This window comes from Stegostoma tigrinum, chromosome 22, assembly GCF_030684315.1.
Source record: "Stegostoma tigrinum isolate sSteTig4 chromosome 22, sSteTig4.hap1, whole genome shotgun sequence".
NCBI classification, from domain to species: Eukaryota; Metazoa; Chordata; class Chondrichthyes; order Orectolobiformes; family Stegostomatidae; genus Stegostoma; species Stegostoma tigrinum.
The window spans coordinates 4,827,750-4,855,365 of record NC_081375.1 but is presented as its reverse complement, the minus strand read 5'-3'; the positions used below and the strand labels follow the sequence as shown (position 1 = coordinate 4,855,365).

At 50.9% G+C, this 27,616-nt stretch overlaps 1 protein-coding gene across 3 annotated transcripts in view; it reads left to right on the top strand.

The window, feature by feature from the left end:
• ca10a (carbonic anhydrase Xa) overlaps nucleotides 1-27,616 on the top strand; it is a 322,453-nt gene that overhangs the window by 260,001 nt on the left and 34,836 nt on the right. For all 3 annotated transcript variants that reach the window (XM_059653542.1, XM_059653540.1, XM_059653541.1), the window contains 3 exons: nucleotides 20,905-21,000; nucleotides 22,361-22,433; nucleotides 27,264-27,418. In XM_059653542.1, coding sequence (XP_059509525.1) covers nucleotides 20,905-21,000; nucleotides 22,361-22,433; nucleotides 27,264-27,418 — 324 coding nt within the window. The remainder of the gene's footprint in view (nucleotides 1-20,904; nucleotides 21,001-22,360; nucleotides 22,434-27,263; nucleotides 27,419-27,616) is intronic.

Here is a 27,616-nt window from a genome sequence, read left to right as displayed (position 1 = left end):
GCTTTGAGTGGGGTCTAACCAGGGTTTTGCATAACTGCAGTGTAACTTCTGCATCCTCAAACTGCTCTCCCCCAGATATAAAGGACAGCACTCCATTAGCTTTCTGGAGTATTTTCTGCACCTGTTTGTAACATTTTAAAGGTCTATGCACCTGAACCCCCAAGTCTCTTTGGACATCGACTTCCTACCAGACAGACTGCGCCCTGATCTATCCTTTTTGGGTGGGCAAGCTCACACTTGCTTACTTTGTGCCACAGTGTTACCCAGTCTATCAATTCCCTGTGTAATGTTATGCTGTCGCTGACACTGCCTATGATGCTGACTAACTTTGTGTCATCAGCACATTTGGATATATGACTCTCTGTGCCTTTATCCAAGTTGTATGAATGATTGAGGCCCCAGCACAGACCCCTGTGGGACACGGCTCATCACACCCTACCCATTCCAGTACTTTATCCCCTTCTATTACAGGCCACTCAACCAGTTTCTTAGCTTTGTCAATAACTTCCCTCAATTCCATGGGCTTCGACCTTGGTTAACGGTTCATTTCTTAAAGCCCACACTCCAAAGATGTGCAGGTTAGGGTGCATTGGCCAGGCTAAATTGCCCGTAGTGTTCAGGGATGTGTAGGTTAGGGGGATTAACCTTGGGAAACAGAGGGTTACAAGGATAGGGTAGGGGGGTGAGTCTGGGTGGGATGCTCTTCAGAGGGTCAGTGTGGACTTGTTGGGCTGAATGGCCTGTTTCCAGACTGTAGGGATTCTGTAAGCATTCTATGAGTGTTACTATCTCCCAGAAGTCCATCTAATCAGTATCCATAGACATTCCCCCGTCTGCTGCCTTCGTCACCTCTTCAAAATATTCACCAAGGTTTGTCAGGTGATCATGAATCCATGCTGTCTCTGGTTAACTGGAAATTTTCGAGGTGTTCAGTTACTCCATCCTCGATTATAGACTCCAACAATTTCTCCAATGTAGATATTAGGCTAGCTGCTCTGTAATTCCCTTGGCTTCTGGAGATCCAGTGAGACCCAGTGGAGGAGCCAGTACAAGCAGAATGCGCCAAATAGCCACCTCCTGTACCAAACACTGCTGTGATTCTCCAAAAAAAAGGAGGAAGAGACTACTAAATAGGATTCGATACCTCAGGGGGTTTTTGTGCTGGGAACACTGATGAAAGAGAAAGGTTTTAGGAGCTACTGAGGGGAGGGATCGAGGTGGAAAATTTAGGGAGGGATTCCTAGAGCTGGGGGCCCAGGCTCCAATGGTAGAGCGATGGGAATCAGAGTTGGTCAAGAGGCCAGACTGAGACATGGGCAGACATCCTGGAGAATTTTAGAGGATTTGTGAGAAAACATTTTCACCCAGTAGCTGGTAGGAGTCTGCAATGCACCTCCTGGGAGGGCACGTGAGGAGGGGACATTCTCCAACAATTAAAACTATGTGAATGAGCAGTTGAAGTGGAATAACTTTCGAGGCTATGGCCCTGGTGTGGGGGAAGTGTAGGTCTGGTGTCACTCTGGCACTTCAGAGTGAATGACCTCTCCTGCACTGTTTGATTCGACAAGTTTGAAGGGAATGACAGAGGCTGGGTGAGGGTTTTCTGACCAGGTCCTTGCTTGCTGGACTAGAAGCCAGTGTAGGTCAGGGGGTAAATGTGAAAGGGAGAGGGGTGGGGGACATGGGGTGGGGGGGAAATGTGTGATGTGAATCAGGGTATGTTGGGATGTGGGTCAACTGCAAAGTCGGAGACCACACAGGAGATGGCTGGGATATCTCTGGATACAGGGACAGCGAGGGAATCGGGAGGCATTGAGCCGACAAGCCTCAGCGTGCCACGAGGTAACTGGAGGGAGAAAGGAGGATAGACAGGGGGAAGGAATCCTGCGATCAGACCGATGCTGGGATAGGTACCAGAGGAGGGGAGTGGGCTGAATGGCCAGCTCCATCTTGTTGCCGTTTCAAAGCTGATGATTTTCTGCTGCTGCTGCACGGATGCTTCTAGAAGCTTGAGTTCAACTGCAGCCCTGGACTTCCCTTGAAGGTAGAGGCTGAAGGAGTCAACAGGCCCCCACACTGAGGCATTGGACCCAACACCCTCACCCTGTCTGATACCTCATCGCCCTCCCTACTGCTTCGTTACCCTCCCGACTGCTCTATTACCCTCCCTACTGCTCCATTACCCTCGCTACGGCTCCATTACCCTCCCTACTGCTCCATTACCCTCCCTACTGCTCCATTACCCTCGCTACGGCTCCATTACCCTCCCTACTGCTCCATTACCCTCCCTACTGCTCCATTACCCTCGCTACTGCTCCATTACACTCCCTACTGCTTCGTTACCCTCGCTACGGCTCCAATACCCTCCCTACTGCTTCGTTACCCTCCCTACTGCTCCATTACCCTCCCTAGTGCTCCATTACCCTCCCTAATGCTCCGTTACCCTCCCTACTGCTCCATTACCCTCGCTACGGCTCCATTACCCTCCCTACTGCTCTATTACCCTCCCTACTGCTCCATTACCCTCCCTACTGCTCCGTTACCCTCCCTACGGCTCCATTACCCTCCCTACTGCTTCGTTACCCTCCCTACTGCTCCATCACCCTCCACGCTGCTCCATTACCATCCCTACTGCTCCATTACCCTCCCTAATGCTCCATTACACTCCCTACTGCTCCATCACCCTCCCTACTGTTCTATCATCCTCCCTACTGCTCCAATACCCTCCCCATTGCTCTATTACCCTCCCTACTGATCCATTACCCTCCCTACTGCTCCATTGCCCTCCCTACTGCTCTCTTACCTCCTTACTGCTCCATTGCCCTCCCTGATACCCCATTCTATCTCAGAGTGTAGGTGATTACCCCCGACCTGCCCTCCTGACCATGAGACCCGTGTTCAGTCTGTTTCTGACAGCTCCCGGAATGCTGAGCCTGTGGTGTGGGTTCGAGTCTGTTCAGGACAGCTACACGTAAATTAAACCTATCTAACTTTCTCAAAGACCTTTTAAAATATTTATCACTCTCAATATTAAACAGCGAATGCCAATACTTCGGACTTTTAATTGTCTTTTTCAATATTGCTGTGGGGAATTTTTCTTTTAACACAGAATAACAATGCGATCAATAATGAACTTCTTGCAGCTCCTCACGGTGTTTGCTGCATCGTTTTAATGGCATGTGTAGTTTCTAAGAGCTAATTTGTCCAGTCTGGGAGTAGAGTCTCATTTTGGAATTGTGGACCGTAAATTAGAGGCCGGAAAGAATCCCAAATTCCTTTCACATGTAAGGAAACTGTTTGCAGTTTCTTTGTGATAACAAGGTGTGGAGCTGGATGAACACAACAGGCCAAGCAGCGTCAGAGGAGCAGGAAAACTGACATTTCGGGCCTAGATCCTTCTTCAGAAATGGGGGAGAGTAAGGGGATTCTGAAAAAAACAGGGAGAGAGAGGGGGGAGGCGGATGGAAGATGGCTAGAGGAGAAGATAGGGTGAGAGGAGACAGACAGGTCAAAGAGGTAGGGATGGAGCCAGTAAAGGTGAGTGTAGGTGGGGAGGAGATAGGTCAGTCCAGGGAGGACGGGCAGGTCAGGGGGCGGAATGAAGTTAGTAGGTAGGAAATGGGATAACAAGGTGTGGAGCTGAATGAACACAGCAGGCCGAGCAGCATCAGAGGAGCAGGAAAGCTGACGTTTCGGGCCTAGAGCCTTCATCAGAAATTTCTTTGTCTTCTGTTTGTCCTCCTCACCGGCACACTGGGCCCACTTCCTTCACACACGCACACACACACATGCACACACACGCGCGCGCGCACACACACACACACACGCACACGCATGCACACGCACACACGCACACGCACACGCATGCACACGCACGCACACACACACATGCACACGCATGCACACGCACGCACACACTCACACACGCACACACACACACGCACGCGCACACACGCATGCGCACGCACACACGCACACGCACGCGCACACACACACGCACACGCGCACACACACACGTGCACACGCACACACACGTGCACACACACGCGCACGCGCACACGCACACGCACGCGCACACACACGCACACACACACACGCACACACACGCACGCGCACACACACACACGTGCACACGCACACACACACGCGCACACACGCACACACACGCGCGCGCACACACACATGCACGCGCACACACACACACACGTGCACACGCACACACACGCACACACACGTGCACACGCACACACACACACACGCACACACACACGTGCACACACACACACGCACACACACACATGCACACGCACACACACACACGCGCGCGCACACACACACACACACACACACACACACACACACACACACACACACACACACACACACACACAAACCCACACACACACATACACGCACAGAGCATCGGGTAGGTCCAGCATCAAGAACCCCTCAGGCAACACCTTTCCAACCCACATCCTCCCCCACCCCCACCCCCACCCCCATCCCCTCCCAGAAGGAAGTGGGCAGCTGATGCTTGGGAGCACCACTTCCCACAAGCTGCCCACTCAGTCTCACAGCATCATCGGATTCTATAGCACAAGGACAGGCCCTTCAGCCCAACCAGTTTGTGCTGGTGTTAATGTCCCCCTTGACCTCTCCATCTCCCCTCATCAACACCCATGACCGTGCCCCTTCACTCCCTCATGGGCTTGTTACTGTGCCCCGTGGGAGTGGGTTCCGTACTCTCTGGGTTAGGAGGTTTCCCTGGAATTCCCAGTTGGATTTTGGAAAGAGTCTCTGATGCCTCTGGTTTCACTCTTCCCCATAACAGGACTCACTGTGCAGTCCATCAAAATCTTTCATCAGGACCTCAGTTAGGCGACATGGAAATGTAACACTGCTCCTTTCGCCTCTCCGAGTTAGAATAGAAACATGGAAACATCAAGGAAAGAAACAGCGATGGGCCATTCAGCCCTTCCAGCCTACCCTGCCCTTCAAAATGATCATGGGTGATCATCCAATTCCGTTCCAGATTCTCCCCCATATCCTTCAGTACCTCTGGCTGCATGTTCTATATCCAAATCCCTCTTGAAAATCCTGGAATTCCTTCCCTGAGGACATTGTGAGACTATCTCCAGCACATGGACTGCAGCGGTTCAAGAAGGGAGCTCACCCCCACCTTCTCAAGGGGGCAACTAGGGACAGGGCAATAAATGCTGGGCCCAGCCAGTGATCCCAGGAGTGAAGAAGTGCTAAACAAATTCTGGATTCTGGTGAATTTTGATTCGGAGCACACACAGCAGCAGGTCTGACCAGGAGTTGGGTTGGGATTAACACAGGAGCATTACCAAACACAAACTGACACTGAAGCACATTCAGAGATATGGAAAGCTGATCAAAAGCTGGCTCAAAGAGGAGCATATAAAAGAGAGAGAGACAGAAAGCGGAGAGATTTCGGGAGAGAATTCCAGACATTAGGACAAGAATGTATGCAGGGACAGAATTGGGCCTGCACATGTTCACGAACTTGGGAGAGGCTGGTGGGTGTTTGATTGATCGGAATCACCCGAGAATGACGACATAAATGAATTAAAAGCAAACTCAGATGTCCCCTGACCTCTGGCTTAAAGCTGTTCAACTTCATTCATTCGGTGTTGTCTATGACACACACACACAGGCAATGTCTGCAAGCAGCGGGAGCATATTATCCAACACTGCCCATACTCTCGGAACATTGATGTCAAAACAACCTTTAAACAGCTGACATGCTCCGATAAATAGATTGACATTTACTTACTAACAGACCTCTATTCTGAAAGCCAACAGAGAACCAATTAAACTGTTTGAAAAGCGTGAGCGTTAGCCCTGTGTACATCCCAGTCTTCCTGAAGCTTTAAGGAGTCACTGATCCATGACTAAGGAATGAATAATTGGTGGTGAAATATTGCTCAGTCTTAGCCTACATTTATGAATGAAACATTGCAAGTGTAACAGGTTTGAGAAAATTCTGAGAATGATCCAGCCTCCATTTTTGCATTTCACTCGAGTTACTGGAGGGCAGCCAGATTAGTTTCACACAACAGGCAGCCAGCCTGGGAGGTTCCTGGCTATTAACATGCTGCTATGCTGCACTCTGCACAGTTTATATAACCTAGGGCTGGGGAAAACAACCATCCTGTCTACTTGAACAATCCCATTTCCCATTTCTCCTGTTCAAAACAGCTGCACCTCTTCACTCCTTTACTTTATTCATTAATGGGATGAGGGCCAGCAATTATTGCCCATCCCTAATTGCCCAGGGGGGCAGGTAAGAATCAACCACATTGCTGTGGGTCTGGAGTCACGTGTAGGCCAGACCAGGTAAGGATGGCAGTTTCCTTCCCAGAAGGGGACGAGTGAACCAGATGGTGTCTATATGTCAGTCAGTAGTGTTTTTACATTAGGTTAGATTTTCATGCTGGATTTTTTTGTCTTGAATTTAAACTTCACCATTTGGATCCATATCTGCAGCAAAATGATCATTGCCCCTTGGATTACTTGCCTCTACACTATTGCATTCTGCTAGGAACAACTCCAGTGAATCTAATCCCCTCCAATTCAACCTCATTATATGCACCATCTGTGTTCAAGGTGCTACAGAAATGCAGGTTGTTTTTATTTGGATACTGTCCATCATATTGCAGTCAGGACACTGACAGAGGCAAGACTTTAAACCAAGCCCCATCTGCATCTTTAAAGACCTCAGAGTTAATTTGCCTTTGAAAAGTATTTAATGTTTCTGATGAGTTTTAGCCATCAGATGGGATGATTAAACAGATGGGGATTTACCAGCACAATGCCTTTTTTATCCAGAGAAAAATATTATGATTTCAGTGTAAGAAAGCAAACATTGATTTGATTTGATTTATTGTAGTCACATGTACCTAAGGAGAGTGAAAAGTTTCATTTTGCAAGCAGTCAACTCAACATAGCTTGTGCTCATAAACTTTCCATAAGTAAAACTAACATCAGTTTCCTTTCCCCATGAAATACTGCCTCTATTTTCAATTGCTTTCCACCTGGACTCACTCCTCATCCTTTGGATCACTGACGTTCCTCTCTCTGCTTCCTTTTCCAGATTTCCCTCTTTCCAATTGGGTGTTCCAAACAAGTTATGTTCCTTCATCCAGGAGTCTCCACCCAGTCAACCTCTCCTGCATGAGGCTTTCCATTGGACTGACATCTGTGTTGCATTTCTTGAGGGACTCCTACTCGGAGTCTTTGAAATGCTTCCGTTGCCCTCCTCATATTCCGTATCTCTTCCCTGAGCTGTACAAAGATGGTTTGGATTTGTGTTAGTGGGTAAACCCATGTATCCATAGCCCATCCCCACCCCTGTCTGCCTTCCGGAGAGACCACTCTCTCCGTGACTCCCTTGTTCGCTCCACACTGCCCTCCAACCCCACCACACCCGGCACCTTCCCCTGCAACCGCAGGAAATGCTACACTTGTCCCCACACCTCCTCCCTCACCCCTATCCCAGGCCCCAAGATGACATTCCACATTAAGCAGAGGTACACCTGCACATCTGCCAATGTGGTATACTGCATCCACAGTACCCGGTGCGGCTTCCTCTACATTGGGGAAACCAAGCGGAGGCTTGGGGACCGCTTTGCAGAACACCTCCGCTCAGTTCGCAACAAACAACTGCACCTCCCAGTCGCAAACCATTTCCACTCCCCCTCCCATTCTCTAGATGACATGTCCATCATGGGCCTCCTGCACTGCCACAATGATGCCACCCGAAGGTTGCAGGAACAGCAACTCATATTCCGCCTGGGAACCCTGCAGCCATATGGTATCAATGTGGACTTCACCAGTTTCAAAATCTCCCCTTCCCCTACTGCATCCCTAAACCAGCCCAGTTCGTCCCCTCCCCGACTGCACCACACAACCAGCCCAGCTCTTCCCCCCCACCCACTGCATCCCAAAACCAGTCCAACCTGTCTCTGCCTCCCTAACCTGTTCTTCCTCTCACCCATCCCTTCCTCCCACCCCAAGCCGCACCCCCATCTACCTACTAACCTCATCCCACCTCCTTGACCTGTCCGTCTTCCCTGGACTGACCTATCCCCTCCCTACCTCCCCACCTATACTCTCTCCACCTATCTTCTTTTCTCTCCATCTTCAGTCCGCCTCCCCCTCTCTCCCTATTTATTCCAGTTCCCTCACCCCATTCCCCTCTCTGATGAAGGGTCTAGGCCCGAAACGTCAGCTTTTGTGCTCCTGAGATGCTGCTTGGCCTGCTGTGTTCATCCAGCTTCACATTTTATTATCTTGGAATTCTCCAGCATCTGCAGTTCCCATTATCTCTCATCCATAGCCTGAGCTGGCCCAGTGTTGTTGGCTTCAGATCATCCAGTCCTCAATGCTGGTGCTGTCCGCTGTTTGAACAATGTTGATGTCAGTCTGAATGTCCACCCATCTGACTCACTGACAGACTAATATTGTTTACCCAGCACCAGGGAAAGGCTCTCAGGGCAACCTCTCCTCAAACAGACAGCAACTCACACAGTACACTAGACCCTCAGCGCTGACCCTCCGACAGTGCAGCGCTCCCTCAGCACTGACCCTCTGACAGTGCCCGCTCCCTCAGCACTGACCCTCTGACAGTGCCCGCTCCCTCAGCACAGACCCTCTGACAGTGCGGCCCTCCCTCAGCACTGACCCTCTGACAGTGCGGCCCTCCCTCAGCGCTGACCCTCCGACAGTGCGGTGCTCCCTCAGCACTGACCCTCCCACAGTGCGGCGCTCCCTCAGCACTGACCCTCTCACCGTGCCCGCTCCCTCAGCACTGACCCTCCGACAGTGCGGCACTCCCTCAGCACTGACCCTCCGACAGTGCGGCGCTCCCTCAGCACTTACCCTCCGACAGTGCCCGTTCCCTCAGCACTGACCTTCCGACAGTGCGGCGCTTCCTCAGCACTGACCCTCCAACAGTGCGGCGCTCCCTCAGCACGTACCCTCTGACAGTGCCCATTCCCTCAGCACTGGCCCTCCAACAGTGCGGTGCTCCCTCAGCACTGACCTTCTGACAGTGCCCACTCCCTCAGCACAGACCCTCCGACAGTTCCCACTCCCTCAGCACTGACCCTCCGACGGTGCCCGCTCCCTCAGCACTGACCCTCCGACAGTGCCTGCTCCGTCAGTACTGACCCTCCGACAGTGCGGCCCTCCTTCAGCACTGACCCTCCCTTGCTGCACTGTCGGAGGGTCAGTGCCGAGGGTTCACCAGGCAAAAGCTTTTCTGATGAAGGGCCTAGGCCCGAAACATCAGCCTTCCTGCTCCTGAGATGCTGCTTGGCCTGTTGTGTTCATCCAGCTCCACACCTTATTATCTCGGATTCTCCAGCATCTGCAGTTCCCATCATCTCTCTACAAGAGACAGTTACATTTCTGAGTGAGTTTAACTTCGGCACCAACACTGTGTTTGATCTTATTGAATAGTTTACTTTTCAAAGCCAGGATGACAGAGATATATCTTGACATCTCACGTGTGAGCGAACAGTTTAGGTTCTGCTAGCTTGCTGGGAGGCAATGGCCGAGTGGTATTATCACTGGACTGTTAACCCAGAGACCCAGATAATGTTCTGAGGACCCAGGTTCGAATCCTGCCACAGCAGATGGTGGATAACAAAGTGTGGAACTGGATGAACACAGCAGGCCAAGCTGGAGCTCCATCTCAGGAGCACAAAAGCTGACGTTTCGGGCCTAGACCCTTCATCAGAGAGGGGGATGGGGAGAGGGAACTGGAATAAATAGGCAGAGAGGTGGAGGCAGACCGAAGGTGGAGAGAAAAGAAGATAGGTGGAGAGAGTATAGGTGGGGAGGTAGGGAGGGGATAGGTCAGTCCAGGAAAGATGGACAGGTCAAGCAGGCGGGATGAGGTGGTAGGTAGGAAATGGAGGTGCAGCTTGAGGTGGGAGGAAAGGATGGGTGAGAGGAAGAACAGGTTAGAGAAGCGGAGACAGGCTGGGCTTGTTTTGGGATGCAGTGGGGGGAGGGGAGATTTTGAAGCTTGTGAAGTCCACATTGATGCCATTGGGCTGCAGGTTTCCCAAGCGGAATATGAGTTGCTGTTCCTGCAACCTTCGGGTGGCATCATTGTGGCACTGCAGGAGGCCCATGATGGACATGTCATCAAGAGAATGGGAGGGGGAGTGGAAATGGTTTGCGACTGGGAGGTGCAGTTGTTTGTTGCGAACTGAGCGGAGGTGTTCTGCAAAGCGGTCCCCAAGCCTCCGCTTGGTTTCCCCAATGTAGAGGAAGCCACACCGGGTGCAATGGATACAATATACCACATTGGCAGATGTGTAGGTGAACATCTGCTTCATATGGAAAGTCATCTTGGGGCCTGGGATGGGGGTGAGGGAGGAGGTGTGGGGGCAAGTGTAGCATTTCCTGCGGTTGCAGGGGAAGGTGCCGGGTGTGGTGGGGTTGACGGGGAGTGTAGAGCGGACAAGGGAGTCACGGAGAGAGTGGTCTCTCCGGAAGGCAGACAAGGGTGGGGATGGAAAAATGTCTTGGGTGGTGGGGTCGGAATGTAGATGGCGAAAGTGTCGGAGGATGATGCGTTGTATCCGGAGGTTGGTGGGGTGGTATGAGAGGATGAGGGGGATCCTCTTAGGGCGGTTGTGGCGGGGGCGGGTGTGAGGGATGTATTGCGGAACCGCATCTTTTGTGGGCTGGTTTTGGGATGCATTGGGGGAAGGGGAGATTTTAAAGCTTGTGAAGTCCACACTGATACCATTGGGCTGCAGGGTTCCCAAGCGGAATATGAGTTGCTCTTCCTGCAACCTTCAGGTGGTGAGTGACCACCTTCTTATAAGGTTCTAGGCCCAAAATGTCAGCTTTCCTGCTCCTCTGATGCTGCTTGGCCTGCTGTGTTCATCCAGCTCCACACCTTGTTATCTCGGATTCTCCAGCATCTACATTTCACTTTTGTTCCTGATCAGTCCTGAAACTTTCTTTCCCTAAAGCTCAGGATTTCTCTCTGATTTAAAGGATAACGGCCCACAATGTTAATGCTCTGAGCTCTTTTAGTTAATCTGCATGTTGGCTTGGCTGATCAACTTGTCTGTGTGTGCTCCCAGCTGGTCCTGTTTGCATCATAAAGTCATGGGGAGATGACCTGTTTATGATCATCATTTATTCAGGGCACCACAGGCTGGGTTAATGGGTGTATTCTCCGTGGCAATGCCTCAACCAATCAGAACCCACTTTCCAACCAATCAGTGCACTCCCCAGATGTACTATTAATGTTACTTTTCTCTTTGAATTGGTATTCTCGTGAAATGTCCTGATGAGGCCAAACAAAATCTTCCACATAAATGTATATTTTTTCATCTATCCTTGAATTATGAGACATGGAAATTTCTAACAGGCTCACAAAACTTGTTTCTCTTCATTCACAGAATGTTGCTATCTCTGGTTGGCCCCAGCTTTTATTGCCCTGTCGCTAGTTGCCACTTTAGGGTGGCACGGTGGCTCGGTGGTTAGCACTGCAGCCTCACAGTGCCAGGGACCCAGGTTCAATTCCAGCCTCGGGTAACTGTCTGTGCGGAGTTTGCACATTCTCCCCGTGTCTGTGTGGGTTTCCTCTGGGTGCTCCAGTTTCCTCCCACAGTCCAAAGATGTGCAGGTTAGGTGGATTGGCCATGCTAAATTGCCGCAGTGTTCAGGAGTGTGTGGGTTATTGGGGGTTGGTTCTGGGTGGGATGCTTCAAGAGGCGGTGTGGACTTGTTGGGCCGAAGGGCGTATTTCCACACTGTAGGGAATCTACTCTTGACAAGGTGGGGGTGAGCTGTTTTCTTGAACCACCACAGCCCATGTGCTGCGGGCTGACCCACAAGACCCTTAGAATTTCAGGATTTTGACCCAGTGACACTGAAGGATGGTGAGTGACTTGGAAGGGAACTTGCAGGAAATGGTGTTCCCATGTATCTGCTGCCCCTGCCCTTCTAGATGGAAGTGGTCATGGGTTTGGAAGGTGCTGCCTGAGGAATTTTGGTGAATTTCTGCAGAGTATCTTGGAGATGGTACACACTGCTGCTGGTGAGCGTCGATGGGGGAGGGAGTGAATGCTTGTGGATGTGGTGTCAATCATGTGGGGGCTGTTTTGTCCTGTATGACAGGTTCCTCTTCATGTGTCTTGGTGAATTACGGAAACCAATTTATATGTCTCTTTACATGAATCTAGGAAACCAGTTCCCAATGCAACATACGCCATCAATTCCTGCCAGAATAACATCGCCCTACGGCCAGTGAAATTCTTATGCGTCATCATGGTAACACAGGAAAAAAGGATCACCATTCTCTGCACAGCACTGACCCTCTGACAGTGACCACTCCCTCAGTACTGACCCTCCGACAGTGCGACATTCCCTCAGCACTGTCCATCCGACAGTGCCCACTCCCTCAGTACTGACCCTCTGACAGTGCGGCGCTCCCTCAGCACTGACCCTCCGACAGTGCCCATTCCCTCAGCACTGACCCTCCGACAGTGCCCACTCCCTCACCACTGACTCTCCGACAGTGCGGCTCTCCCTCAATGTAGCCTCTACTTAAACCAAGAGGAAACATTAACCATATGAACTGTCATTGAGCTTAACCCTGACAACCCACAATTATCGTAATTAATAAAAATTTATTCAGAAGAAATCTTCTTCATTCAATCACCCTGCGAGTTCCACCTCCTGATCAGATAAATGGCACTTGAAGCATCCTCAGAACTTGCCTTAAGCTCTGGGGGAGTCGCCTCAAAATAAGGAGGAACAGATTTAGGACTGAGTTGAGAAGGAGCATCCTCACACAAAGGGTTGTGAGCCTGTGGAATTCCCTGCCCAGTGAAGTAGTTGAGGCTTCCTCACTGAATGTTTTTAAGCGGAGATAGATTTGTGAACAGTAAAGGGATTAAGGTTATGGTGAACAGCCTCAAGGGGCCAGACGGCCTACTCCTGCACCTATTCCTTATACTCTTATGTATTAACTCTAAACCCAACCCCTAACCCAAACTTCCAACTCTAATTCTTAACCCTAGCACCTAACCTAAACCCTTAACCCTCACTCTAATCCCTAACCCTACTCCTAATTGCTAACCTTAACCCTGAACCCCAACACTAACTAAACCAATCCCAAATCCTTTACCCTAACCCCGAATCCTGATCCTATCTTAGCACAGACACAGTGGGCTATAGGGCCTGATATTCTGCTCTATGCCTCTATTAACTTATATCAGTTTGTATAAATCCCCCTTTTTTTTGCTTTCCAATGACTGAGCAAGTTCTGAGATGTATCGAGTCCTTTATCTAATCGGGAGATGGAACTCAGAGGGCGATTGAATTAAGACGATTGTTTCGGAATAAATTATTAATAATTATGATAATTGCAGGTTGTCAGGGCTAAGATCAATGACAGTTCATATCGTTATCATTTCCTCTTGGTTTAAGTTGCAACTTCCCGAGTGCCAACAAATATTTCACAACTTGTTGAAAGGTCAGTTCATGTTGTTTCTGGTGGTCAATTAGATTAGAGGCTTGCCCCTTCCAATCAATATTTGTTTCTGTGGGTGACCCCATGTCTGAATCATGGGATGGTGGGTCTGAGGACCCGACCTGAGTTCGGGAATCCAGGCTTGACCTGCTGAGGGTGCTCCACATTGTCTGAGCAATGCCTTATCCAACCTGCATTCTCCAGGTAAATTTTACATTGCTGCTTTGTGGGATCTTGCTGTGTGCAAATTGGCTGCTGCATCCTCCTACTTTGGGGCAGGAGGAGGCCACTCGGCCCCTCCCATCCACTACACCATTTATCATGGTCGTCGTGGCTGATCTCAAACAAATGCAGAAATTGCTAGAGAACCTCAGTAGCATCCGTGGAGAGAAAAACAAGAGTTCATGTTTCGCATCGAGTGACCCTTCTTCAGAATCCTGGCAGTGCTAATCCCTGACTTCTGAAGAAAGGTCATTGGGCCCAAAACATGAACTCTGCTCTCTCTCCAGACTTGATCGGTTTCTCCAACAATTTCTGTTTGTGTTTAAGATTTCCAGCATCTTGCAGGTCTTTGTTTTTTAATTATGGCTGATCTCATCACGGCCTCAACTCCACTCATAATCCTTCGGCCTGTTACTAATTAAAGATCTGCCCTGTTACTCCTTAAATTTTCCCAACGGCCCAGCATCCTCCATGCTCGAGGGCAGTGAATTCCATGGATTCACTGGAAGAACTGTGGATAATGGAAATCAGGAAGAAAAACTGTAATTGCTGGAAAAGCTCAGCAAACCTGGCAGCATCTGTGGAGAGAAATCAGAGTTAACGTTTCGGATCTGGTGACCCTTCCTCAGAACAGGACCCGAAACGTTAACTCTGATTTCTCTTCGCAGATGCTGCCAGACCCACTGAGCTTTTCCAGCAACTTCTGTACTTGTTTCGGTAGATTCACCACCTCAGACAGAAGTAATTCCTCATCAAATGATAGAGACAGTAGGAACTGCCGATGCTGGAGAATCTGAGATAACAAGGTGTAGAGCTGGATGAACACAGCAGGTCAAGCTAAGATGCTGCTTGGCCTGCTGTGTTCATCCAGCTCCACACCGTGTTATCTATAGAAATTCAAGCCAGGTTGAGTGTGGAGAGCTGAGGTTCGGGAATGTTGAGGGAGATTGCAGGAGCCTGCTGGTGCGCAGCTGAGAGTTTGTGCTGTTCAGTTCTGCACAGGGTTTGTCCATGCAGCAGGACTGGGAGCAACCCCAGTGGAAATGAAGGGAAGAATTCAGTAATTCTGTCAAGTGCATAAAGCTGAACTAACAGCAGTCAACACACCGTTGTTGAACAGGGAGAGCTCACAGCTCCTGTCACGTCTAGTGCAGCTTTTATTCAGTTGCATTGTTCTGTCAGAGGATGTAATTCCACTTCAGCCAGTTTAATATGATGCTCCTGTTGTTTAACAGTACATTAATACCCTGTTGGAAGCTATGTTGGCCTTGTTCAAGCAACTTGATTTTTACAGAGATCTGTTCAAGGCACTGTGTCACTGCATCGCGAAAAGGGAAGGTAGAATTGGATTGGATGGCAGGAATTTCTTCCTGACAGAAAGATTCACATCTGGCCATTAGAACTAAGAGCAGAAGGAGGCCATTTAGCCCCTCAAGCTGGATTCACCATTTAGCACAATCATGGCTGTTCATCTCAACCTCAACTCCACTTTCCTGCCTGCTCTCCATAACTTTTCAACCCATTACTGATAAAAAAAATCTCTCTCCTTATATTTACTTAATGGCTCAGCACCAACCGCACTCTGGGAGAGTGAGTTTTACAGGTTCAAAATTCCTTGAGAGAAGTAATTCCTCATCATCTCTGCTTCACATCCACCTCCCTTTATCCTAAAACAAGTGAGAGTAATTGGAAACAAGAGCAGAAGTTGCTGGAGAAGCTCAGCAGGTCTGGCAGCACCTGTGAAGAGAAATCAGAGTTAATGTTTCAGGTCCAGTGACCCTCCCGCTGAGGAAAGTCACCAAAACATTCATTCTGATTTTTTTCTCCACAGATGCTGCCAGCCCTGCTGAGATTTTCCAGCAATTTCTGCTTTTGTGTCTGATTTACAGCGTCCGCAGTTCCTTCGGTGTTTTACGTTTGAGAGTAACGGGACCAGGCTCTGCCCTGTAGCCTGCTGATTGGTTCACCTTGCTGTTTCATTCATTCTCTCAGTTTGCCCCCCACTCGCCCTCAGCTGGATTTCCGCTCACCTGATTTACACCTCCATGATTTATCCCCTCCATTTGGCTACCGTCCACCCATTCCCCCATTGAATTCAGGGCAGAATTAGCACTTGTTTAGGTCAGAGTGGGCTAATTGAGGAGGGGCTAACTTGCTGGAGTTTTTGACGAAGTAACAGAGATGGTTATGAGGACAACGCAGCTGATGAGGTTTAAGTGGACTTTTGAGAGACCACATGCCACGCAGTGGATTTGTGAGCAAAGTTATAACCCCTGGTAACGTGGACTCAAAATTAAGCCCATTTCCCACCAGCTGTGACAGTGGTGAAGGCGATATGGAAGTGCCTCCCATTGGGATTGACTCTGGGAATGGGGAGAGAGGAGGGCAAGCTCTCGTTAACCCTCCCCCACCCCCCTCCCCCAACACAGACACCTGCTGGATTACAGTGTGGAACTTTCCAAGGGGCAGAGAAAGGGTGCTCCTCTGATGCTGCTTGGCCTGCTGTGTTCATCCAGCTCCGTGCCTTGTTGTCTCGGATTCTCCAGCATCTGCAGCTCCCATTATCCCTGAAACAGCTTTTAGAGCTCCAGCTGAATCTTTGCCAAACTTTACACCAACAAGCCACCCCCAGCCTCCTTCAGCTGCTCACACACCCCGCTCCCCGCTTCACAGACCGGAGAGATCCTTCGATCATCTTTCAGAGGGACACATTATAAAACCTTCCAACAGTGTCGAAGAATACAGCCGGCCTCTGTGTGTTCACCTCTGCAGAGTTAAAAGGTTCAGGCTTTCATTAGAACGGTGACTAATGAGGTACCCACCACTCAACACTCTCCAGCAAAGAGGCTCATTAATTTTTTAGGAGACCTTTACAGGAAAGAAAAACCTGACACAATGCAGTCTTCTGAGTGTCTGCTGTCTCATTGCTCACTGTCAAAGCTCTGAAGAGGTTTTTCATCGCCAGGTTCTGACATCTTTGCTGCTTTTTGCGGCTTGGTAGCTTTCAAACAAAATGTATCGAACTGCGAGAGGCTCACTTTGAAAAGGTCACCTCCTTTCCCATTGGGATGGCGTGTTGGTGGGAAGAATAGCAGGGAGACACGGGGAAACAAAACAAAAACCTGGACAAAAATAACAGGAATGAATGTCAGGAGCCCCTCGACCTTTAAATTGCTGCTTGTGTGAAAACGGGGGCCCGCTTCTTTACACAAGGCCGCAGGAGATACGCTCGGAAAAGAAATCAAGGAGCACACACGAGGATTCGGAGCAGGCCATTCGGCCCCTCAAGCCTGCTGTGCCTTTCTGTAAGAATGTCATACATTGGGGTCCGTTCTCAAACCCACTTCTGTAGTCTGCCCCCGATGACCCTGTCTCCCCACCTGATAGAGAGTCTCCCCTCGGCGTTGATGGAGAGTCTCCCTCGGTGCTGATGGAGAGCCTCCCTCGGTGTTGATGGAGAGCCTCCCTTGGTGTTGATAGAGAGTCTCCCTCGGTGCAAATGGAGAGCCTCCCTCGGTGTTGATGGAGCGTGTCCCTTGGTGTTGATGGAGAGCCTCCCTCGGTGCTGATGGAGAGCCTCCCTCGGTGTTGATGGAGAGTCTCCCTCGGTGTTGATGGAGAGCCTCCCTCGGTGTTGATGGAGAGTCTCCATTGGTGCTGATGGAGAGCCTCCCTCGGTGTTGATGGAGAGTCTCCCTTGGTGCAAATGGAGAGACTCCCTCGGTGCTGATGGAGAGCCTCCCTTGGTGTTGGTGGAGAGTCTCCCTCGGTGCAGATGGAGGATTTCCCTCGGTGCTGATGGAGAGTCTCCCTCGGTGCTGATGGAGAGCCTCCCTCGGCATTGATGGAGAGCCTCCCTTGGTGCTGATGGAGAGTCTCCCTCGGTGTTGGTGGAGAGCCTCCCTCAGCGTTGATGGAGAGACTCCCTCGGTGTTGGTGGAGAGACTCCCTCATCGTTGATGGAGAGTCTCCCTTGGTGCTGATGGAGAGTTTCCCTCGGTGCTGATGGAGAGTCTCCCTCGGTGTTGATGGAGAGCCTCCCTGGGTGCTGATGGAGAATCTCCATCGACGCTGATGGAGAGACTCCCTCGGTGTTGGTGGAGAGCCTCCCTCAGCGTTGATGGAGAGACTCCCTCGGTGTTGGTGGAGAGACTCCCTCATCGTTGATGGAGAGTCTCCCTTGGTGCTGATGGAGAGTTTCCCTCAGTGCTGATGGAGAATCTCCCTCGGTGTTGATGGAGAGCCTCCCTGGGTGCTGATGGAGAATCTCCCTTGGCATTGGTGGAGAGTCTCCTTCGGTGCTGATGGAGAGTTTCCCTCGGTGTTGATGGAGAGCCTCCCTTGGTGCTGATGGAGAGTCTCCTTTGATGTTGATGGAGAGCCTCCCTCGGTGCTGATTCAGCCTTCCCAACAGCTCCCTGGGAAAGTGAGTCCCAAAGACCAACGACCCTGTGTGCAGACAAAATACTATTCTCCTGGTCTCACAGGAGGCTTGTTTACAATCAGAATCCCTCACAAACCGGGAGGTCCTCTCAGCATCTCGTTTGGTTCAATACTTCTCACTCTTATATGTTCCAGCACGTTCAGGCCCATCTGCCCTCATGACAGTTCCTTACCCTTAATTGAAGGAGTCAGTTGAGTGGGTTGTGGCTGAACTACTCCTTGTGCAGTTATTATCCTTCAGTGTGTGAGGAGAATAAACACAGTCCCCTTAACACCACAGTATGGCCGTTGAGACGACAGCCTGAACACACAAAACACAGAGGAGTGTAATAGAAGCAGAGGAATTAACAACAACAACAGGCCTTTCGGCCCTTCAAGCCTGCCCTGCTGTTCGATTTGACTGTGGCTGCTCTTCCAACTCTACACCATATTCCCAACTCCTCTGCATACCCCCTCGGCCCCTTAAAATATTGAAATCTGTCTCTATCTTGAATATATCTGCTGACTGAGCTTTCATAGTCTCCTGTGGTAGTGAGTTCCACAGGCTGACCATTGTTGGGGAGATGATTCCCTCAGCTCTGTCTGCGATGGTCTATCCCTGTACCAGAGGCTGTGTCCCTGGTTCTAGACTCCCCCTCCCCAGGGAAAACATCCCCCATACATACATAAAACTGTCCAGCCCTGTTAGAATTTCACACATTTCAATTAGATCCTCTCTCATCCTTCTAAACTAGAGCAAATACAAACCCAGGTAACAAGGTGTGGAGCTGGATGAACACAGCAGGCCAAGCAGCATCAGAGGAGCAGAAAGGCTGACGTTTCGGGCCTAGACCCTTCTTCAGATGAAGAGTCCAGGCCTGAAACGTCAGCTTTCCTGCTCCTCTGATGCTGCTTGGCCTGTTGTGTTCATCCAGCTCTACACCTTGTTATCTCGGATTCTCCAGCATCTGCAGCTCCTATTATATCTAAATACAAACCCAATCTCTACTCATGGGGCAGTTCTGCCATCCCCTGGTCCCCTGGTACCTGCCTAGTGCTGCACTCTCTCTGTACTCAGCATGTCCCCTTTTAGGGAGAGAGAGACCAGAGCTGTACACAATTCTCTGGGCGTGTACTCACCTGACCCTATATAAATGCAGTGAGACATTCTGACTTCGAAACTCCAGTCTTCCTGCGATGAGGACAATACAGCTTCCTAAATGTGAGCTGCTCCTGCCTGTTTTCTTTCATTCCCTGTTTGTACAGGGACACCCCAATCCCTGTGTATGTCCCCACTTTCCAATATAACCCCACAGTGCTCTGGTTTCTGTCCCCACACTCAGCCGCGTTATACTGAGCCAGTTTAAACCAGCCTCTTCAGGTCCTGGTGGGGAATGTGTGAAGTTTAGTGAAGGATTCGCACTCAAAGATGTGCAGGGACAAATGGACAGGAGAGGGAAGAGAGAGGACTGACCGGCTAACTCCTGCTCAGAGCTAGCACAGGCTCATTTGTCTGAATGGCCTCCTTTTATGCAGTAAGATTTGAGGCTTCAGTTTGAGAAATCATGGCAAATGCAGTGCTACAGCTTTTCAGGTGGGATGTGGGGCAGAGACAGGAATGTTCCGGATTTGATTCTCCAGGGGGTTCGATTTACACCAGCGCTTTGTGGCATATCTTTGTTCGAAGATCTGGAATCAGAACCGCTGCAGCAACACAGAGGCTGCCCAATAGGCTGAGCAGGTGGGATTGGCAGGAACTTGACCCGGGGCCCCATCCCCAGCCCAGCAATAACAATGCACCCCACAGCTCTCCACACAGACCGACACAACTTACTGGTTTCCAAGGCAACATTTTAACAATCCTTCTTCCCAAGGTCGCAAAGCAACAAGCTGTCGAAGGAGATCGTCACAGCTTCATCACACAAAATCTTCAAGGCTCTTCTTTCCATTTGTCCTCAGTGTTCTCTGTCAAGGTCTAAGTGAGTGGCTTAGACCTGCTTTACACAGCAGTGCCAAAAGAAATGTCGGGGAAGACAGATTTTAGCCAGGAAGGCCGACACAATTAAAGCAGAGGACTCAGTGATCCCTGAAGAGGTGTGTGTGCTTTTAAAGCATTCAGCCGCTGGCTGGGCCCAGCATTTATTGCCCGTCCCTAGTTGCCCCCCCTTGAGAAGGTGGGGGTGAGCTGCCTTATTGAACTGCTACAGTCCATGTGCTGTAGGGAGACTCACTACACCCCTAGGGAGGGAATTCCAGGATTTAGGCCCAGCAACACTGAGGGAACGACGACATATTTCCAAGTCAGGACGGTGAGTGGCTCAGAGGAGAACTTGCAGGGGGTGGTGTTACCATGTATCTGCTGCCCTTGTCCTTCTACATGGAAATGGTCATGGGTTTGGAAGGTGTTGCCTGAAGATCTTTGGTGAATTTCTGCAGTGCAGCTTGTAGATAGTACACACTGAGCGTCGGTGGGGGGAGGGAGCGGATGTAGAAGGTGTTGGATATGAGTGATATTGGGTGTTTAGTATTGTCCTGTCTCACCTTCATGAAAAGGACACCAGCGCCCCCACAACGCATCCCCCCCCCACCCCACCCAGTGCCTCAGTAGCCCCTGTCGACAGCAGGTGGAGAAGAGAACAGGACAGGCAAACAGAGCGCAGTGAAGATCACGAACAGATATGAGTGAAATACAAATAGTTTATCATCAACATGCTGCGTTTGTCTTCCAGGTGCAGCTAATACACTACAACCACGAGCTCTACACTAACATCACAGAGGCTTCCAAAAGCCCAAATGGCCTGGTGGTGGTCTCCATATTTATTAAAGTAAGTGACTGTACTGTCAGACACTCCAACCGGGGGTCACTCCACCTGGGGTCACTCCGCCTGGAGGTCACTCCGCCCGGAGGTTACTCCGCCAGGGTCACTCCGCCTGGGGTCACTCTGCCCAGGGGTCTCTCTGCCTGGGGTCACTCTGCCCAGGGGTCACTCTGCCTGGGGTCACTCCGCCTGGGGGTCAGTCCGCCCGGGGTCACTCCACCTGAAGTCACTCCGCCTGGGGGTCACTGCGGTGGTCACTCCGCCTGGGGGTCAGCCCGCCTGGGGTCACTCCACCGGGGGCCACTCCGCCTGGGGGTCACTCTGCTGGGGTCACTCCACCTGGGGTCACTCCGCCTGGGGGTCAGTCCACCTGGGTCACTCCACCTGGGGTCACTCCGCCTGGGGGTCAGTCTGCCTGGGGGTCAGTCCGCCTGGGGTCACTCCACCTGGGGTCACTCCGCCTGGGGGTCACTCTGCCAGGGTCACTCCGCCTGGGGTGAATCTGCCTGGGGGTCACTCCGCCTGGGGTCACAAGGCCTGGGGGGTCACTCCCCCAGGGATCACTCCACCCAGGGGTCACTCCACCCAGGGATCACTCCCCCAGTGATCACTCTACTCAGGTGTCACTCCACCTGGGGCCACTCCATCTGGGGGTCACTCCACCGGGGTCACTCCGCCTGGGGTCACTCCGCCTGGGGTCACTCCACTGATGGGTCACTCCACTGACAGGTCACTCCACTGAGGTGTTGTGCCACCTGGGGGTCACTCCACCCGGGGGTCATTCCGCCTGGGGTCACTCTGCCCAGGGTCACTCCACTGAGGGGACACTCCACTGACGGGTCACTGCACCCTGGGGTCACTCCACCCGGGGGCTGTCCCCAGTGGGGAGGTCATTCCACCCGTGGACACTCCACTGATGGGTCACTCCACCTGGGGGTCACTCCGCCCGAGGTTCATTCCACTGAGGGAGTCACTCCACCCGAGGGCCTCTCCACCCAGGTGTCAATCCGCGGTGGGGGGAGTCACCCTGTCCGGGGGTTCAGTCCACCTCGAATCACTCCATCTGGGGGTCATTCCACCGGGGGGGGTCACTCCATTGGTGGGTGTCACTCTGTCTGGGGGTTGCTCTACACAGGCGTCACTCTGTCCAAGGGGTCACTCCGCCCAGGGGTCACTCCGCCTCGGAGGGTCATTCCGCCTGGGGTTCACTCCATCTGTGGGTCAGACATTCACACCAGCCCGGGGTCACACTGACCCAGCTTTGCTGCTTTTCCTGGGCAGCGATGGAGAATTCTCCCACAGTGAATTTGCTGAGGGAGGGGCTGTACCTTGTGGAATGTAATAGTTTGTGTTTGGTTTATTGCAGGTTTCTGACACAGCAAACCCGTTCCTGAACCGAATGCTGAACAGGGATACCATCACCAGGATCACTTATAAAAGTAGGTCAATCACTAAACTAGCAACAGCTTCTGACCACAAACCGAGAATGAAGTAACAGTTAGTATGTTGGTAACTAGGGGTCACAGTTTTGAGATTGGCAGCTGGAAAGCTCGGAGTGAGATGAGGAGAACCTTCTTTTCTCTGAGGGTTGATGGGATTTGGAATGTGCTGCCTGGGAGGGTGGTGGAGGCGGATTCTGCAGAAGCTGTCAAAAGAGAGCTGGAGGTATATTGAAAGGGGTGAAGTTATAGGGCTACAGAGGTAGGGCTGGTGAGTGAGACCACCTGGGTGGTTGTTTCAGGAGTCAGTAAAAACACAATGGGTTGAATGGCCTCCTTTTGTCCTGTAAAATTCTATGATTCTATGTTGTGTAAGCAAGACCCAGCGTGTCAGTGTAGGGACAGCTCTCACCGCCATTCTGTACCCCGGCCTCAACTGTCAGCTTCAACATTCTCACTCACTCCCTACCTCCCTCCCTCCCTCCCTCTCTCACTGACTCACTCTCTCCTTCTCTCCCTCTCCCCTCCCTCCCTCTCCCCCACTCTCCCTCCCTCTCTCCCTCCTTCCATCCCTCTCTCACTCCCTCCCTCTTTCACTCCCTCTCTCACTCCCTACCTCCCTCCTTCCCTCCCTCTCCCATCTCTCCCTTTGTCCATCTCCTCCACTCTCCCTTCCTCTCTCCTTCCTTCCATCGCTCTCTCTCTCCATCCCTCTCTTACTCACTCCCTCACTCTCTTCATTCCTCTCTCACTCCCTCCCTACCACTGTTGCACCCTCCTTTATTCACTCCCTCTCTCACTCACAGGGTCTCTCACCTTCTACCTCACTCCCTCTCTCTCTTACTCCCTAGCTCCCTCCCTCCCTCCAACTCCTGACCTCACTCCCTCCCTCTCTCACTCACTTCCTCCCTCTCTCACTCACTCCCTCGCTCACTTTCTACCTCACTCCCTCCCTCTCTTACTCCCCAATTCCCTCCCTCCCTCTCTCATTCACTCACTCCCTCCTTCTCCCTCCTCACTCCCTTCCTCTCTCACCTACCCCCTCTCCCTCCCTACTACCTCACTCCCTCCCTCTCACCTCACTCCCTCCCTCTCTCACTCCCTCCATCTCTCATTCCCTACCTCCCTCTCCCTTGTCTCCGTCCCTCTCTCCCTCCTTCTCTCCCTCCCTCGGTCTCTCTCTCACTCACACCCTACCTCCCACCCTCCCCCCCTTTCTCTCCCCTCCCTTCTCTCACTCACTCCCTCAGTAAAGTGATTTCCTCCGCTTTTACAGGCTGCCTGTAATTTCCCATTTTCTTTGCTGTGTTTGGTTTGGAATTCCTTCCTCATGCCCAGCCTCAGGTTGCTGACCCATTTCCCGATTCAGTACCCCCTTTCGGCAGCGGGGGGTGGGGTGGGGGGTAGTTACGGCCAAGTCCCCCACTCTGCCCGTGTTGGAGTTTCTGGTTTCTCCAGTGGCCCCGGTGGGATTGTTGGGATCGGCAGGAATCTGCTTCAATCCGCAACTTTTAACTTTATTTCTCATTTACCACTTTACACCGACAGGATCTGCAACGTTAAACTTCTAACTTATTTCTTTATTTTCCTCTGTTGTAGCTAAGATTTTGTACCTGGGATAGCATGGGAATAGCGATATTGTAGACTTTTCGATATGCTGTAGTATGCTGATAATTAAACATCTTTCTCAACCTAATGCAATGCAGTGAAAACAGATGCCTAACAAACAATTTATTTCACAATTAGCATCTTGAATTGTTCCTGGAATTATTGCAGCCGTGCTAAAGTGTTCCAGCTGATTCACTGTGAGGGTTGATTTTGGAATTATTCAGCTCGCAGACTGGTCCATTCAGCTCCGTGTCATTCCAGCTCCGTGTCATTCTGACTCCATGTAATTCCGGCCCCGTGTCACTCCGGTTCCATGTATTTCCGGCTCCATGTAACTCCAGCTCCGTGTAACTCCGGATCTGAGTAACTCTGGATCTGTGTAATTCCAAATCCATGTCACCCCGAATCCACGTAACTCCAGGTCCATTTAACTCCAGCTCTGTGTAATTCAAGATCCGTGTCACTCCGGCTCCGTGTCACTCCAGATCCATGTAACTCCAGATCTGTGTTACACTGGCTCCGCGTAACTCCAGCTCCGTGCTATTCCAACTCCGTGTCACCCGGCTCTGTGTCACTCCAGATCCGTGTCACTCTGGCTCTGTGTCACTCCAGACCCGTGTCACTCCAGATCCATGTAACCCCAGATCCGTGTTACTCCAACTATGTGTCACTCCAGATTCATGTAATTCCAGACCCGTGTAATTCCAGATCCGTGTCACTCCAGATCTGTGTAATTCCAGCTCCATGTTACTCCAACTATGTGTCACTCCAGATCCATGTCACTCCAGATCCGTATAATTCCAGATCCGTGTCACTCTGGCTCCGTGTCACTCCAGCTCCATGTAACTCCAGATCCGTGTTATTCTGGCTCCGCGTAACTCCGGCTCCGTGCTATTCCAACTCCATGTCACTCGGCTCTGTGTCACTCCAGATCCGTGTCACTCCAGATCCATGTAACTCCATATCCATGTCACTCCAGATCCGTGCCACTCCAGCTCCATGTAACTCCAGACCCATGTAATTCTGGCTGTGTACAATTCTAGATCCAGTCCGGGATGTTTCAGAGTGGCTGCAGAACGTTCTAAGGGAGAGGGTGAGCAGCCAGAAGTCATGATGCACTTTGGCACGAATGACACGGGTAGAAATCGGGATGAGGTCCTGTGGAGTGATTATAGAGAGCTGGGATAAAAGTTAAAAACCAGGACCTCAAAGGTGATAATCTCCGTATTACTTCCAGTGCCACGTGCTAGTGAGGGCAATAACAGGAGGATATGGCAGGGGAATGTGTGGCTAAAGAATTGGTGCAGGGGGCAGGCATTCCGATTCCCGGATCGTTGGGATCTTTTCTGGGGCGGAGGGGCGGGTTTCACCTGAACTAGAGGGGGGACCAATACCCTGGTGGGCAGATGTGCTGGTGCTGGAAGGGAGGGTTTAAAGTAGATTGGCAGGGGGAGGGATCCTTAACAGCAGGGAGGCAAGTGTGAGGCTGGAAGGAGATACAGTAATCAGAAATAACAAACTGAAGAGACAGGTCAGGCTGGAACAGGACTGGGAGTAGGGATTGCCTGTTTCAATGTGAGAGGGCTGTTAGGTGAGGCCGATGGACTCCGGGTGTGGATAGGTATGTGGGACTGGGATATTATAGCCATTACAGAGACATGGCTAAGGGAGGGGCAGGACTGGCAGCTCAATGTGCCCAGGCACAGGTTCTTCAGGTGGGACAGAGGTGGAGGAAAGAGGGGAGGGGTGTGTTGCATTTTTGATGATGGGGAGTATCACAGCAGTAGTCAGAGATGAAGTAAGTGAAGGATCATCCACTGAGGCTTTGTGGGTGGAGCGAAGAAATAAGAAATGGGTGGTGATGTTATTGGGGTTGTACTGTCGGCCCCCAAATAGTCAACGGGAATTAGAGGAACAAATATTCAGGGAGTCTGGGGAGGCTTGCAGGAGCAATAGGATTGCCATAGTGGGGCATTTTAATTTTCCGAACACAGACTGGGACTGCCATAGTGTTAAGGGCTTAGATGGGGTGGAATTTGTTAAATGTGCTCAGTTTCCTCCAGCAGTATATACAGGGTCCTGCTCAGGAAGGAGCAAAACCCGACCTACTCTTGGGAAATAGGGCAGGGCAGGTGACTGAGGTGACAGTGGGGGAGCACTTTGGGACCAGTGACCATAGTTCTATTAATTTTAAAATAGTTATGGAGAGGGTCAAAACTGGTCCACAGGTTCGAGTTCTAAACTGGGGCAAGGTGAGTTTTGATGGATTTAGACAGGAGCTTGCTGGGGTTGATAGGAGCAGTTTGTTTGCAGGTGAAGAGATCTCTGACAAGTGAGAGGCCTTTAGAAGTGTGATAGCTAGAGTTCAAGGTCTATATGCTCCTTTGAGGGTGAAGGTCAAGGTTGGCAGGAGTAGGGAATCCTGGATGATGAGATATTGAGGCTTTGACCGGAAAATGGGAGGAGGCATGGCTCAGGTACAGGCAGCTGGGATCAAGGGAATCTTTGGAGGTTTATAGGGGATACAGGAGTTTACTGAAGCAAGAAATCAGGAAAGCAGAAAGGGGGCATGAGATAGCTTGGGTTGAGAAGAGACTCTTTAAGTATATTAAAGGAAAAGAATAACTAGAGAGAGAGTAGGACATCTGAAGGACAAAAGTGAGCATGTGTGTGTGGAACCGCAGGAGATGGGCGAGGTCCTCAATGAATATTTCTCCTCAGTGTTTACTGAGAGGTTGGACAGGCCAGGACCTTTCTCCTTAGAGTGTAGGAGACTGAGGGGGGGAATCTTATAGAAGTGTATAAGATCATGCGAGCTATGGATAGGGTGAATGCACTCAGTCTTTTTCCCAGGTTTGGGGAATTGAGGACTAGGGGGCATCAGATTAAGGCTAGAGGGGAAAGAATACAAGGGAGCCTGAGGGAAAATGTTTTTGCACAGATGGTAGTGCGCATACGGAATGAGCTGCCAGGGCAAGTGAGTGAGGCAAGGACATTAACAACATCTAAAAGGAATTTGGATGAGTACAAGGAGAGGGAGGATATGAGCCAAGTGCAGGGAAATGGGCTTAGCATGGATGGGCATTTGGTTGGCATGGACCAGTTTGGGCTGAAGGGCCTTTCTCTGTGCTGTGGGACTCTGTGATTATGAGTCCTACTCCATTTCAGTGTAACTCCGGCTCTGTGCAATGTGGGTATAAATGATCTCTGTTTGTTTTGTAGATGATGCTTATTTACTGCAGGGATTAAACATTGAGGGTCTGTACCCAGAGACTCCCAGCTTTATCACCTATGAGGGCTCAATGACAGTACCTCCCTGCCATGAAACAGTGACCTGGATTATCATGAACAAACCCATCTACGTCACACGGATGCAGGTAAAATGGGACTGTTACCCTCTAATGCCCTCCTGCTTTTATACTTAGGGCTCAGAACGCTTGCTGTCTGTCTGTGTGTGTGTCTGTGTGTGTGTCTGTGTGTGTGTGTGTGTGTGTGTGTGTGTGTTTGTGTGTGTGTCTGAGCGTGTGTGTGTGTGTTTAATTGGGTGGGGGTGTGTGAGTATGTGTGTGAGTGTG